Genomic DNA, 12,941 nt, shown 5'->3' on the forward strand with positions numbered 1-12,941 from the left:
GATGTCCCGGCGGAATTCCACGCGGACTTCCCAAAAACACCTACTGTCACGTCATAAGAACTTCTCATTGCTCTGTCACGTCATACGGAATTCCCACTGCACAGTGGCAGACTTCCCCTGCGGAATTCCCGACGGAATTCCCACATTAAAAAAATCACAAATTCACATATTAAACAATTTTCGGAAGTAAACAATTTACATAATTAAAATTTCGACGAAAATAAGGAAAAAATTCTATTAAAATAAGAAAAGTACATTTCTCCAAATAAAAAAAAAACATTTCAATAATTAAAAACTACATCAACGACGACCTCTACGCTGCCACACTTCTTCAATAATATCGTTCTGGAGTCGAACGTGGGCTTGTTTTTGGCGCATGTCGGCAAATGCACGGACTCGATTGACGTCGTCATGGGGAATCCCCATGCGTACATTGCTAGTGGCCACGCCGTGGCTTGGACCCGCAGCATCAACATCATTATTGGCCCAATCGGTCAATGCTGGACCTTCATTTTCGACGATTATGTTGTGCATGATAGTATATGCGTACATGATGTCGGCGATGCTGTCAACGTACCACAGCCGTGATGGACCCTTCACTGCCGCCCATCGAGCCTGAAGCACACCAAATGCCCGCTCCACATCATTGCGCGCTGCCTCCTGACGTTGCGCAAAGTATACCTTCTTCGCATCCGTTGGGCATCTGATCGTCTTCACAAAGACGGGCCACATTGGGTATATCTCATCCGCCAAATAATAGCCCATGTTGTGCTAGTTGCCGTTGGCGATGAAGTTGACGGCCGGACCGACGCCCATGCACTGGTCGTTGAAAAGGGGCAACTACTGGAGGACGTTATGTCGTTGTTCGACCCGGCTACTCCAAAATAGGCATGCCATATCCACAACCGGTAGTCAGGTACCGCTTCAAGGATCATCGTGGGATTCTTGGCCTTGAAACCGGTAGTGTACATCCCTTTCCAAGCAGCGGGACAGTTCTTCCATTCCCAGTGCATACAATCTATGCTGCCCAGCATCCCCGGGAAGCCGTGCTGAGCTCCGTGCATATCCAGCAAAGCCTGACAATCTTCGGTGATAGGCTTCCGAAGATACCTATCCCCGAATATCTCCCTAACGCCCTGACAAAAATACTTCAGGCAGTCGCGGGCTGTCGACTCGCCGATGTGGAGGTACTCGTTGAACATGTCCGCCGCACCTCCGTACGCCAACTGCCTGAGTGCGGCAGTGCACTTCTGAATCAGTGTGTGGCCGGTTTTACTCACTGCATCCTCCCACACCCTGAAATACCCATATCGACGCTCCAAAGCACCAACGATACGCATAAACAGCGGCCGCTGCATCCTAAACCGTCGCCGGAATAGGGTCTCCCCAAACCGTGGCTCCGGCGCAAAGTAGTCCTCGTACAACCGACGGTGGGCAGCGAGGTGGTCGCGGGGTACTATAGTGCGACGGTGGATGGGTCGAGGCACCGCCGGCGCCGAGGCCTCTTGTTCTTCCCTCGCTGCGGCCTCCCGCACACGTGCCCAAATCGGAGCCATTATGTCTTCGGGATGGCCACTACCACTACCACTACCAGCCATTACTATTATATAAAAGAAATTTAGAGAGAGAGAAACTTGTTAAAACAAGTGGTGCGAAATGAAACGAAGTTCAACGAGTGGTATATATAGATATTACAAAAAAACGAAATAAAGCGGTATTCCGCGCGGAATTCCGCGAGAGTCGACGCAATGGCGCACGTCCCCGCGGAATTCCGCTTAACGCCGCGAACCTGCAACGTCCTCAGCCCAATTCCGTATTTGTGGCGGGCACGCCTAATGGCGGACGTCCGCGACGGAATTCCGGGACGTCCGTGGGAATTCCGCGCAGAAGTCCGCCATTGCGGATGCTCTAAACAAAATAAAATTCCCAAGTGAAACCCGTGACCTGGCACAAAATATTTTGATCTTAAGAGCATTCGCAATGGCGGCGAGCCCACTGGCTAGCCGATCGTTGGCGCTCGTCGGTCCGCTCGCCGAACCATTGCAGCCGGCGAGCTCCAAATCGACGAGAAAAACGGCGAGCGCACGCCGATTCCAGACCGCTGGCCGATCGGCTGGCCGCCATTGCAGGCTCCCGATCGGCGAGCGATCGGCAAGCGGATTTTTTTATTATTTAATTTTCGAAACACTAAATATACGCGATTTGCATGTCATTTTCATTTGCACCACTTGTTTTAACGAGTATTTCTCTATCTTAATTTCTGTACAATAGCAACAACGTGAAATGGAGCACAACAACGAGCCTACTCCAGGGACGAGCGGGTCTCGAACTCTCACGGTACCTGTGGGAGGTGGATGGGGTCCGATGGCCGGGTACTACAACATGTACCCTTGGCAGCAGATGATGACAGGATGGCATCCGAGGGTGGTATGCCGGGATGGCAGGGGATGCCGGGGGGCCGGCGATGCAGGGCCGGCCGGCGATGCCGGGCGGGCAGGGGGTATTGGGGATGCAACCCGGGATGCAGATGATGCCGGGGTAGGCACCCGGGATGCAGATGATGCCCGGGATACAGCCGGCGATGCAGGGGACGCCGGAGGGGGACAACGTCTATCGCCCCAGTTTTGATTTTGTTGCTGCTTCTTCGCACACATCGACCCCAGTGGAGACGCAGTTCATTGGGTTTGAGACCTTCTCCTTAGAAGAGTTGGGAATAGATCTCGGGGATGCGGACACTCCTGTTCAAACGGGGGGAGTAGGGCGGGGTCGGGGCGTGCCCAAGAAGAAGAAAGGGAAGAGGGTGGTCGGCGAGTCGTCGCAACCGGCTGGTGACGACAGCCCGACACGGAGGAAGTGGACGGACGCGGAGAACGTCGCAGCCTGCTGGTGACTTGTTGACGCGGCTCCTCCAGCTGCCGTAGAAGCTCGACATTAGTGGGCGGAGGTGGTGGTAGGCCGTTGTTACCTTCTTCGTTCTCCATCAGACTAGGAGAAACGGGATCAAACTGAATATGATCCTGAACTGGTGATCAGATGGGTGAAAGATCCCTCTGATCTGAAGATGCTCCTGCTCGGGTAGGCGAAGAAGTGTGAATTTTCTGCGTGAGCCTCCTATATGCGTTCCTCTTCCGGTTCGATGCTTCGATCTCAGAGTCGAAAGGTTCTAGAGGCAAGCCTTTAGAACGTGTGTGCATACACCTAAACAAGAAACACAAATGTGAGAACTCAAAAAAAAAATATTTAAACAAAAAATAAAGGAGTAAAATCTGAAGTAGTAATCTTGATTATTATCACGATATCAAGCTATATAACACAAAATTGTCCCCGGCAACGGCGCCAAAAACTTGACTCAACTTTATTTTACCCAAATAATACCCGCAAGTGTATGGGGTTATCGTAGCAAATAGCAAGCAAGAGTATATCGTATCGCACAGAGACAATTAAGTGTCAACCTAAGTACCACGAACTAATGTCAACTACTATCCAGACGATCAGAAATTTTGGTTTTAAAACTAACAACTACTGAAAACATGTAAATGTAGAGATTAAAATAGAACACTTAAACAAGAAAGCAATTAAGCAAGTTGTGTAAGATGATGGAGAAATATGCAAAATTCAAGGATCCGATGCACAACTCATAGCCTAACCCAATTAAAACCGATTTACCATTTAAAGTCTCCAGAATTGATGAATCAATCACAATTGTAGATTAAACCCCCTCCCGAGGTGAGAAATCTGTAGATTAGATGTAATAATTGAAGTACCCTTCTAATTCTTAGATCTAACTCCTAACAGTTTGATTAGATTAATGATCCTACTCAGAATCATAACTCTCCCGAGTTTTATTGAATAAATGTGTGAATTATTCCTCTTTCAAGATTAATTATTTCATCTCCCGATTACTCTAAGAAACCATACACTCCCAATTGGTGATCAAGCAATTGATAGGAAAAAGCATAAGAATAATTCAAACAATTGCAAGAGCAATATAAAACGAAATCAATTGGATTAAAACTATGAATCAATGCATCTTCACCAATAATTCTACATGAAAGGTTTAGTTACTCATGTTCAAAGTAGAAAACAAACAAAAAAATAAGGGAAACAACGTAATTCATGATACGGATTACAATTGGCGGAGAAATTGAAGCTTGAATCTTCAATCTTCTTCCAAGAGTGCTTCCTAAAGAGAGAGTGTGTGTTTTTGGGGCTGGGAGAGAATGAATTCGAGTTGCCCTAGCTCTTCTCTCTTATTTTTCCCTTCTAAAATCGCGTCTGGATTAAAAAATCGTCAGTTCGACGGACTAGGACGGGTGGAATTATTCAACATAAAATCCACCCGGTCGGGTAGAAGTCTCTGGAGTCCTCACGTTATAAAAGAGCCACCCGGCTGGGTGGAATTGTTGCAAAGGAAATTCATCCGGCCGGGTCGCACTTACTCGGCAGCTTCTGGACTCCGATAGGCATCGCGTTGACACCCGGCCGGGTGGCATTTAACCACATGATATTCACCCGACCGGATGGCTCTCTTTTTGCTCCACTTTCACCTATTTTTGCCTAAAACACTCAACAAACACATGAACTCCAAAACACAGAGTAATTGGCTGGAAATAACCATTTTGAGCACAGAAACTCAACAATTATGCACATCAACATACCAATCACAACACTATAAATACGAGTTTGTCAAGGACTGCAGGAGGATGGCGGAGAAAGCCTTCCCCGTGCCCGGGCTTTACAAGAAGTTCACCTACTGGAATTGCTATGAGGTGCTGATGGACTCCGAGAAGTTTTGGGCTGGTGTCGACGCTGGCTTGCCGAAGAAGCAATGCCTGAACTATACCGGTGATTACCGCGGCGGCAGCAGTGGCGGTTCCCACGACCTCCCCGAGGATGCACATGAGTTCCCGTCCCCTCCCGCGTTTGCTCGCCGCACTCGCCCGGTTGGTCAAAGGCGGGCGCAACGGGCTCGCCAGACCTCCCGGGAGGTCCAGTCGGCACCCCCCCTGTTGTCGGGTCGACACCCGAGCTCCTCTTCTTCGCGCGTCAACAAGCGCGAACTCAGATGTACAAGATCCTGGCCGAATGGATGGCGGCAACTGACCCCGAGGAGAAGAGTTTTCTTCACGCAATGCTCGTGAGTATGCGGGCGGATTTGAATCCCGCCGCGGCACAGGTGGGGGGCTCAGCTGCAGGCTCAGATGCCGCAGATTTGGGGGTCCAGGATAGCGGCGACGGCGACGGCGGCGAGGAGTGAGGCGGAGGCCGGGGGGCTCGTGTGTGGAGGAGGAGTTTTTTTTAGATTCATGTAATTTTTTTTAATTAATGTACTTATTTTTAATTAATGTACTTTTTAAATATTAATATTATTATTGAGTTTTCCCGTATCTGTGTCGTAAACTTAATTCCATATTTTGTGTGATTGTTAATTATTTATTTTTATAATTTTGTTTATTGTGGCTAGGCTATGACTGGGCTATTGATTGTCCAGTTGTTTGTCCTGATGATGTGGCAGGAATGGTTTTTAGTGTTACTGATGTGGCAGGAGGAATTTGTATCTAGGTTACGGCGGAGCTATTTGTATTGTTGATGGTCTAATATTCAAATAGAGAATTGATATTCAAACGGATCACGATGAGCAAACGAGCAGCATTTTGGAAATCGAAACTCCATGAATTTCACTCGCATTTCTTCAATCGCCCCATAATTGTTTACCGGCCGCCGCAGCACCACCGTATCCACCTCCTGACTGCGAAAACACTCTTCCGCCGTCTCTACTCCGCCAGAGCTGCACTGTCCCAATCCCAGCCCCAACTCTCCAACGATCTCATCAACATCATGGAACAGAAACTATCAGCTATTGAAAATCGACAGCTCAATTAGAGGCGATTCTCAACCAGGTGATATACGCGTTTCGTTTCGTTTCGTTTCGTTTCATTTCATTCCATTCCATTCCATTCCGTTCACTCCTATTACCTGTTCGATCAATTTCCTCTGTATAAAAAATTGTCTAATTTTTGTGAAAGATAGCCGGATGCCTCGCCGGAAGAGTATTCGACGGCCAACAAAGAGCTGAAGAAGCTCCGGCATACAATTGATGTGGTTTCTGAATTGAGAAAGAAGCTGCAGGTATTAGCATGATGTTCATTTTCTTCGTTGTGTACAGTTGAGCTTATCTATGTTCCTGATTTTGCAGGAGATTGGGGGCCTAAAATCACTGATTGATGAAGCTGAGGAAGACAAAGACATGCGTGAAATGGCTGCTGATGTATTAGGGCAGGCCTCTCAAGAAGAGGAGCGTCTGCGGTATATGCTGCTCAAGTCATTACTACCGAAGGATGGCGTCGATGAACGTGACTGCATCTTGGAAGTCAGAGCAGGTAGACGTTATAAATGACAATGCTTATCTGTATCTTAGATTCTTAGTGTGTTCTCTTCTTGGTTCATGCTTTTGAAGCTCCGTACGTAGTCCTAATTACTCTTGAAGTTTGCTATAGGAACTGGAGGGGAAGAGGCTTCTTTATTTGCGATGGATATCTTTAAAATGTACACTCCTGATTCTGTGGTTTGATTGATATTTCAAGTGCTGTTTTTCTTGCATTTCATGACTCTATCATTCAAATACTTAGGTATGAGAAGTACTCACAGAATAAGGGTTGGAGGTTTGAAGTTCTTGGTGTGGCAGAATCCGACGTTAAAGGTTATAAGGTTGGTTGAGTATACTTTAGATTCCATGTGCCTACGACTGTGTTTCATATTTTCAGCCTCACATGCTATTGTTCTTCGAAATGTTTTATGATTCCTCAGGAGGCTAGTGCCGCAATCTCTGGTGCAGATGTTTATGGAAAGCTGAAATTTGAGAGTGGAATTCATAGAGTGCAGGTTTTTCATACTCCAAATCTATCTGCATTTTTATTTATTTGTCTTCTGTATTTCATCAGATGATATTAATACCATTCTTTCATAACGAGTTCCGATGACTGAGAAATCTGGGCGAGTTCATACAAGTGCCGTATCTGTTGTTATTCTTCCTCTAGCAGATCAGGTCCAAATCCATTCCATTTAAAGTTATGTTCCCACATGTAACAAAAATGTTAGCAAAACATATTAAGAATGACACTTTTCTCAATCATTAGACATTAATGCCTACTAATTTGAGTCTGCAATTGCATTGTTTGAACCTTCTGGAGGTGGATGTCCAAATCAGGAATGTGAAGACCTAAAAATTGATACATACAGGTCTGGTGGTTCAGGTGGTCAGAGTGTAAACACCACTGATAGTGCCGTCAGGATTACTCATATGCCAACTGGGTTAGTTGTTGCCATACAGGACTGTTATAATATTACCCAGCAGTAATTGTGCCATTGAGTAATGACATGCTGGATTTCATTCTAATAATTCTTAGTTGTTTGCTTAAAAATGATTGGCACTAACAACTGAGGATTTGGTCATCTATGAGACAGTCAGTTATTACAATTTAAGTTTGTATAAATGGCATGATAATGTATAGATGCTTGTCATGTGCACTACACTGTTATGCATTTTAAGATGAGTTTGTGATATGAACATGTGCAACCATATTATACTAATGGAACGAATCCTCAAGTTCACCAGTATTCCTTTAATTTGGATAACTTATATACTGTAGAAAGAATTATGTCCATTTATCTTCCACTTTTAAGGTTTAGGTTATCTGAGTAGCTTTGTTCTACGTAAGTTTCAAGTTTAGAAGCATTTTTTTTCTCAAGCTTCTTTTCCAACTGGTTGTATTACAAGTGGAACTGATCTATTTTGTAATGCTTGCAACTTCATGAAACATAATTATACAATCCATTAAAATATGTACTGCACTTTCTCTTTGTTCTACAAAGAAAATATTGTATTCGCTTATATACTGAACCAAAATACTTGTGAGTTAATGTACCTTTTCGTTTTACTTATACTATAAGGTTCTGCTTCACTATTCACAAATCTTTTACACGTGTTTTGATGTTAAGCATGATAAATTTATGAAGATTGTCACATGCAACCAGATTTAATTCATGCCTCTTGATTACCTGTGTCTGATTTTCTCGTTTATTTATTGTTTCATCAGAACAAGGCCAAAGCACTTAATGTATTGTGTGCGAAGTTATATGAGTTGGAAAGGACTCGGCTTGATGCAAATCGTTCAAAACTTAGAACAGAACAGGTAATGATGGTCTTCAAGTTGAAGCCTATTAATTTGAAGCATTGGCCTATTGATAGAAGATCATTATGCATATTTTTTATAGTGTTTTTCTGCACTCAACAGATTGGTAGTGGCGACAGATCAGAACGCATCCGTACATATAATTTCCCCCAAGGTCGTGTAACTGACCATCGAGTTGGCATCACTAGTCACGCAATAGATGATATAATGGAGGGCGAGGATCTGGACACATTTGTTGACGCTCTCATCTTGCAACAAGAAATGGATGCCATTGCATCTTTCACTTCTACATAGCAACCGAAGAGTTAAACTGGCTTTTACTACCTTCCATTTGCAGTTGCAGATATGCTTCTGTTCTCCATCAATTACCTGGGACTAACCAGAGATCCAGGTTTTGACCCGCAACTACTTAATCTTGTATTCTACTGCAAATAGATCTGTCCGAGCTAAAAGATAAGTTAGTTGGTCTGAGATTGCAATTTGGCAACCACCTGCTGTTAGATATTGATGGTGGTTTTGCCATGTTTTGACAGAGGAACATTTGGCTAGAGAAATAACTAGAACATCAATATACCAGATGATGTTGTTTGTGGCTTTAAGGCAGAAAATTAATTATATTGAGGAAAAGCAAGCTTGCTTGCTTACTTTTTTTGAAAATAATGTTGTGTGCAGCGCTAATGACATCAAACTCACTGAGACTCCATTCAGCAACTTCTTGATTACTAACAAAAATCTCAGTCCCCACATCAAGAGATGTCCATATTCTTCTTGCAGGAGCAGTATCCGGATCCTGATAGAAGTAGAGCCGACCGGAAAGGCCTCCAACGTCGAGCTCCCAGGTACGCCCGTCTCCCACCCATCCGTCACCCTGCTTGGTAGGGTAGCCATAGTCTTTCCAAATGGGGTGAGGAAGCAACTGCACCAGCTCCTGCGCCTGCGGGTTGCTGTAGGGATCGCAGGTGCTGTATGGCTTCTCCACGTGCTTGGCGTTGCCAGGTGCGCAGTAGTAGTGATAGGCTCCATAAGGGAAGTTGGCAGTGTCGTTTCTGTGTATCTTGGTGTCGTCCTGGGTGATGTGGTACGGGGGGCAGTTGCCGATGTTGGTGGGGCTGCACCACGCCTGAGTTGCTGGGTTGATGATCATCTCCGAGTACCGGGTCACGTCGGTCTCCACATCGCCGTCGCACGGGGCGCCGCTGTTTTTCCAGCAGCTCCCTATGTCCATCAGGTAGAACTGGCTCTTCGGACCTCCCCCTTTCTTGATGTCCAAACTCAGTTTCACTTTGAAATTTGGGGACTCTGGCAGCTGCAATGCAAAAACAATCACCATCATTGTCTAACTAATTATTCTTCTTTGTATCATATCTCAACAGAATCAATATATCATTATTGATTTAGAAAAAAAATCAAAATTCTTACAATTTTGAGCATTCCTCTAGTGTCATAATGGTAGCCCCCAGAATATCCTTTTGTTGCATCAGCTCTCAAGTAAAGCATAAGCCATGGATACTTATTAGAAGTCTTCAACTTATGATTGAAAACCCAACTCCCACTCCCAACTTTCTTCTCCCACACAACTTCATAATAAGAGCCAGCATTGGTGGAATTCGAACTCGTGTCGTAACTCCCGTTGAATCCGCCTCTCAACAACGTCCCGTCCTCATACAACCCGGTTGGCTGGTGGTACAAGGTCGGCTGATTCATACACCCCTTCCCGAAACACGGAAATCTTCCTGGCTTAAACGGTGGCGCCTTTTTCCCGTCCTCCGGGCACAGCCCGGATCGGGTATCGTAGTTTCCATTCTTGAGCATCACCATCCAAAACTGCCACGGCTCCAGGCTGTCGGAGACCTCACATAACGATCCGAGATAAATCTCCTTCGCGGCCGCGTATAGGTCCGGGTCGTTCACCGCTCCCGGGCTCAAACCCGGGAACGGTGTCCCCACTCCCAACCTGTTGTCCGCTTCGGACACCTTGTGAGTTACGGGACCCATGCCTGTAAATCACATCAATGTTTTTTAAGTCGAGTCTTATATATTATATTAAAAAATTAAAAATGATCCCAAATGTGTCACCTTGAGTGAGATCGAAGCAATCAGCGGCTCTGGGGCTCCCCATGCCGGGGGCCTCGGCGCCAACTTCATTGCAGAAGTTCCAAGCCTCAAACGCCACCCGCAGCCCGTCCCTCCGCATTCCGGCATCTCCGACCGCCGAAGCAGCGGCGGCCGGGGCAATGGTGGTGATAAAGAATGCTAGTGTGATGGTGATGGCTGTGGGCAATAAACGCAGCGGCATTGCGAATGGGTGATGAGTGATTGGTGATGAGTGTATTTAAAAATACCTTTCACTTTTTTGACGTTTGTTGCCGCCCGTTTAGTCTCGACTCTTTAAAAATAAGTCGAAAAAATCATCAAAATCAATTGTTGCAACATGGAAAAATCAACTCACTTGTGTTGTTGATTTTTTTTAATTAAACGGCATTATTTAATTTGATGAGACCATTTTTTTGATGCCACAGCAACTACGATTTCAAGAAAAAAAAATATCTTACAATAATTGCGAACAAATCAAAATTTTTGGTTTGTTGTTGATTTTAAAATTATGGACAGACAAGAATTTAACTAAATTTTATAATTTTTCTGATAATTATACATCGCTCGAAAATACTAACAGTTTTATTTTATCATTTTGGATTTTTTATTTAAAGTCTCCTACAATTAACAAATGTAATCCATGCCCACCTATTTCATTCATAGTATCTTATTATAGATTTACTATAAAAATAAAATTCATATTAAAATATATTTTAAACTCACAACACAATTAATTAATTTATTAAAATTATTGAGGAAAGTACATGAGACTGGGTACTTTGTTTATCTCTCCTTTTTTATACTACTACTATTTCATTTTGTGAATCAAATCACATGTCCAAAACTTTTACACTGATATCATAGAACGTGGTTTTATTTCCTTAGAGCATCCCCAAAGGTGCTCTTCGGGAAGGACGTTGTCCTTGCCGACGGCGCGGCACCCTGCTGTCCGCCGCTGTGTTTTTGCCGTTGGCACGGGCGTGCTTTTGCCAACGGCAAGAGCACAAGCAGCCGACGTGGCATGCTCTGATTGACCGTTGATTTATCAATTTTTATTATTTTTTTTAAAAAAATTTGAAAAAATCTGAAAAATTCAAATTTTTAATAAAAAAAATATTTTTCCACTTCCTAATAAAATATATCCATTTTTTCCACACTTTTAATTTATATTTTCATTATTTTTACCCTAAAATTCATACTTTCATCTATAAATACTCTCATTCCAAACACAAAAAAATGACACTATACCAAACAACTCTCTCAATCTCAATTTTTAGGATTTTTAATAATGTAATTTTTAATTTTTAGGATTTTAATTATGTAATTTTTAAATTTTTAGTAATTTGTAATGGTATCGGGTATTTTTAATGCATTTTAATATTGTGGAAATGTTTTTAGTAATTGAAGTATTTAAATTGAATAATGGAATGATGGGACCCTTGAGCATGCTTTTGCGGAATAGTATGGATGCGGGTGTTGTGCTCTTACGGAAGAATAGAGAGTAAAATATTAATAAATGTGAGTCCGAGCCCACATCCATGCTCTTTGGCAAGAGCAGGATAGGGATGCTCTTAGCTGTGTCACTGTCTTTTTCTTTTGAGTTCTCTTTCTTTGGAGTCGTCGTATCTAATGGAGTAGTATATTTTTATAGCAACTTAATTGCACACCATAACAGAAATCAATTTGTACGTATTTATTCGTTTAAGTTCCCTTCTTAAATAACTGACAATTCTTATTTATTCGCTTGTTATTCCTTCACCAAAGTTTGTTGGTAATTAATTCCATTTACTCGAATATACTTGATCGGGAACAAATTATCAGTATACCAACGCTTCAAACATCAATTTGCCTATTAATATTAAGAAACAATAATTATGTATTAATCAGTCATAATTAACATTCATTGACTAAATCCAAGAGGTAGGGAAAATTTCAAAATTTAATTATGAAGTAATCAGATCTGAAAATCGGTTATTAAACTGACAAATTTAAAAATTAGAAAATAACTACCAATCCTAGTTCATTGCTAAGACAAAATCAACCCTGCTACTTGACACTTTTAGAAGAAAAAAACAAGTGCCAAAAAAACGAATTAGTTTAAAGAATACTAGGTATCATGTTTGGTTTGGATATATTCAGTCTTCCTGTCCGAATTAATATTCCTACTATTTTTTTTGGAAAACTTGCACTAATTCAGCAATGAAGGTAAAAAAAAAAGGTGTGGGAATGTTATTTATGCACATTTGTTTGGTTCCGCCAAAACTGTTAATTTATTGCCTCGAGAAAATCAAAGTGGATTTGTTCTCTCTAGTATTTCGACTGAGTTCAAATTTGGCATGTACATTAATCAGATTTTTGGTCTTAATATACATTATAGTATTTGGCATTTTTTAGTCCAAAACAATATGAATTGATCTGAAATTGATGGTCAAATGCATTTTAACATGTTTAATCACTTAAATCATATTGATTATATTATAGTAATTATTTTATTAGAAAGAAACTTTTCATGTGTCACGCTTGAAATTACACAAAAAAAGTATATACTATAACTAATTATGAAGAATTTATTTATAAGACAATAAAAAAATGGAAAAAAATATAGTAAGAATAATTTTGTGTTTATTATTGTTTAATGGAGTATTTAATTAATTG

General features: G+C 42.5%; 1 protein-coding gene and 1 pseudogene across 1 annotated transcript; one reads left to right on the forward strand and one right to left on the reverse strand.

Moving 5' to 3' along the window:
• The first annotated feature begins 5,625 nt into the window (after window positions 1-5,625).
• On the forward strand, window positions 5,626-8,849 carry LOC121772012 (annotated as a pseudogene).
• LOC121772011 lies at window positions 8,787-10,550 on the reverse strand. The gene is made up of 3 exons (XM_042168925.1): window positions 10,269-10,550; window positions 9,612-10,189; window positions 8,787-9,498 (listed from the first exon to the last, which is right to left on the reverse strand). The coding sequence occupies exons 1-3, from the start codon at window positions 10,486-10,488 to the stop codon at window positions 8,788-8,790; spliced, it is 1,509 nt and encodes a 502-aa protein (XP_042024859.1). The 5' UTR covers window positions 10,489-10,550; the 3' UTR covers window position 8,787.
• Window positions 10,551-12,941: the final 2,391 nt, after the last annotated feature.

This window comes from Salvia splendens, chromosome 16 (genome assembly GCF_004379255.2).
Source record: "Salvia splendens isolate huo1 chromosome 16, SspV2, whole genome shotgun sequence".
Lineage (NCBI taxonomy): Eukaryota > Viridiplantae > Streptophyta > Magnoliopsida > Lamiales > Lamiaceae > Salvia > Salvia splendens.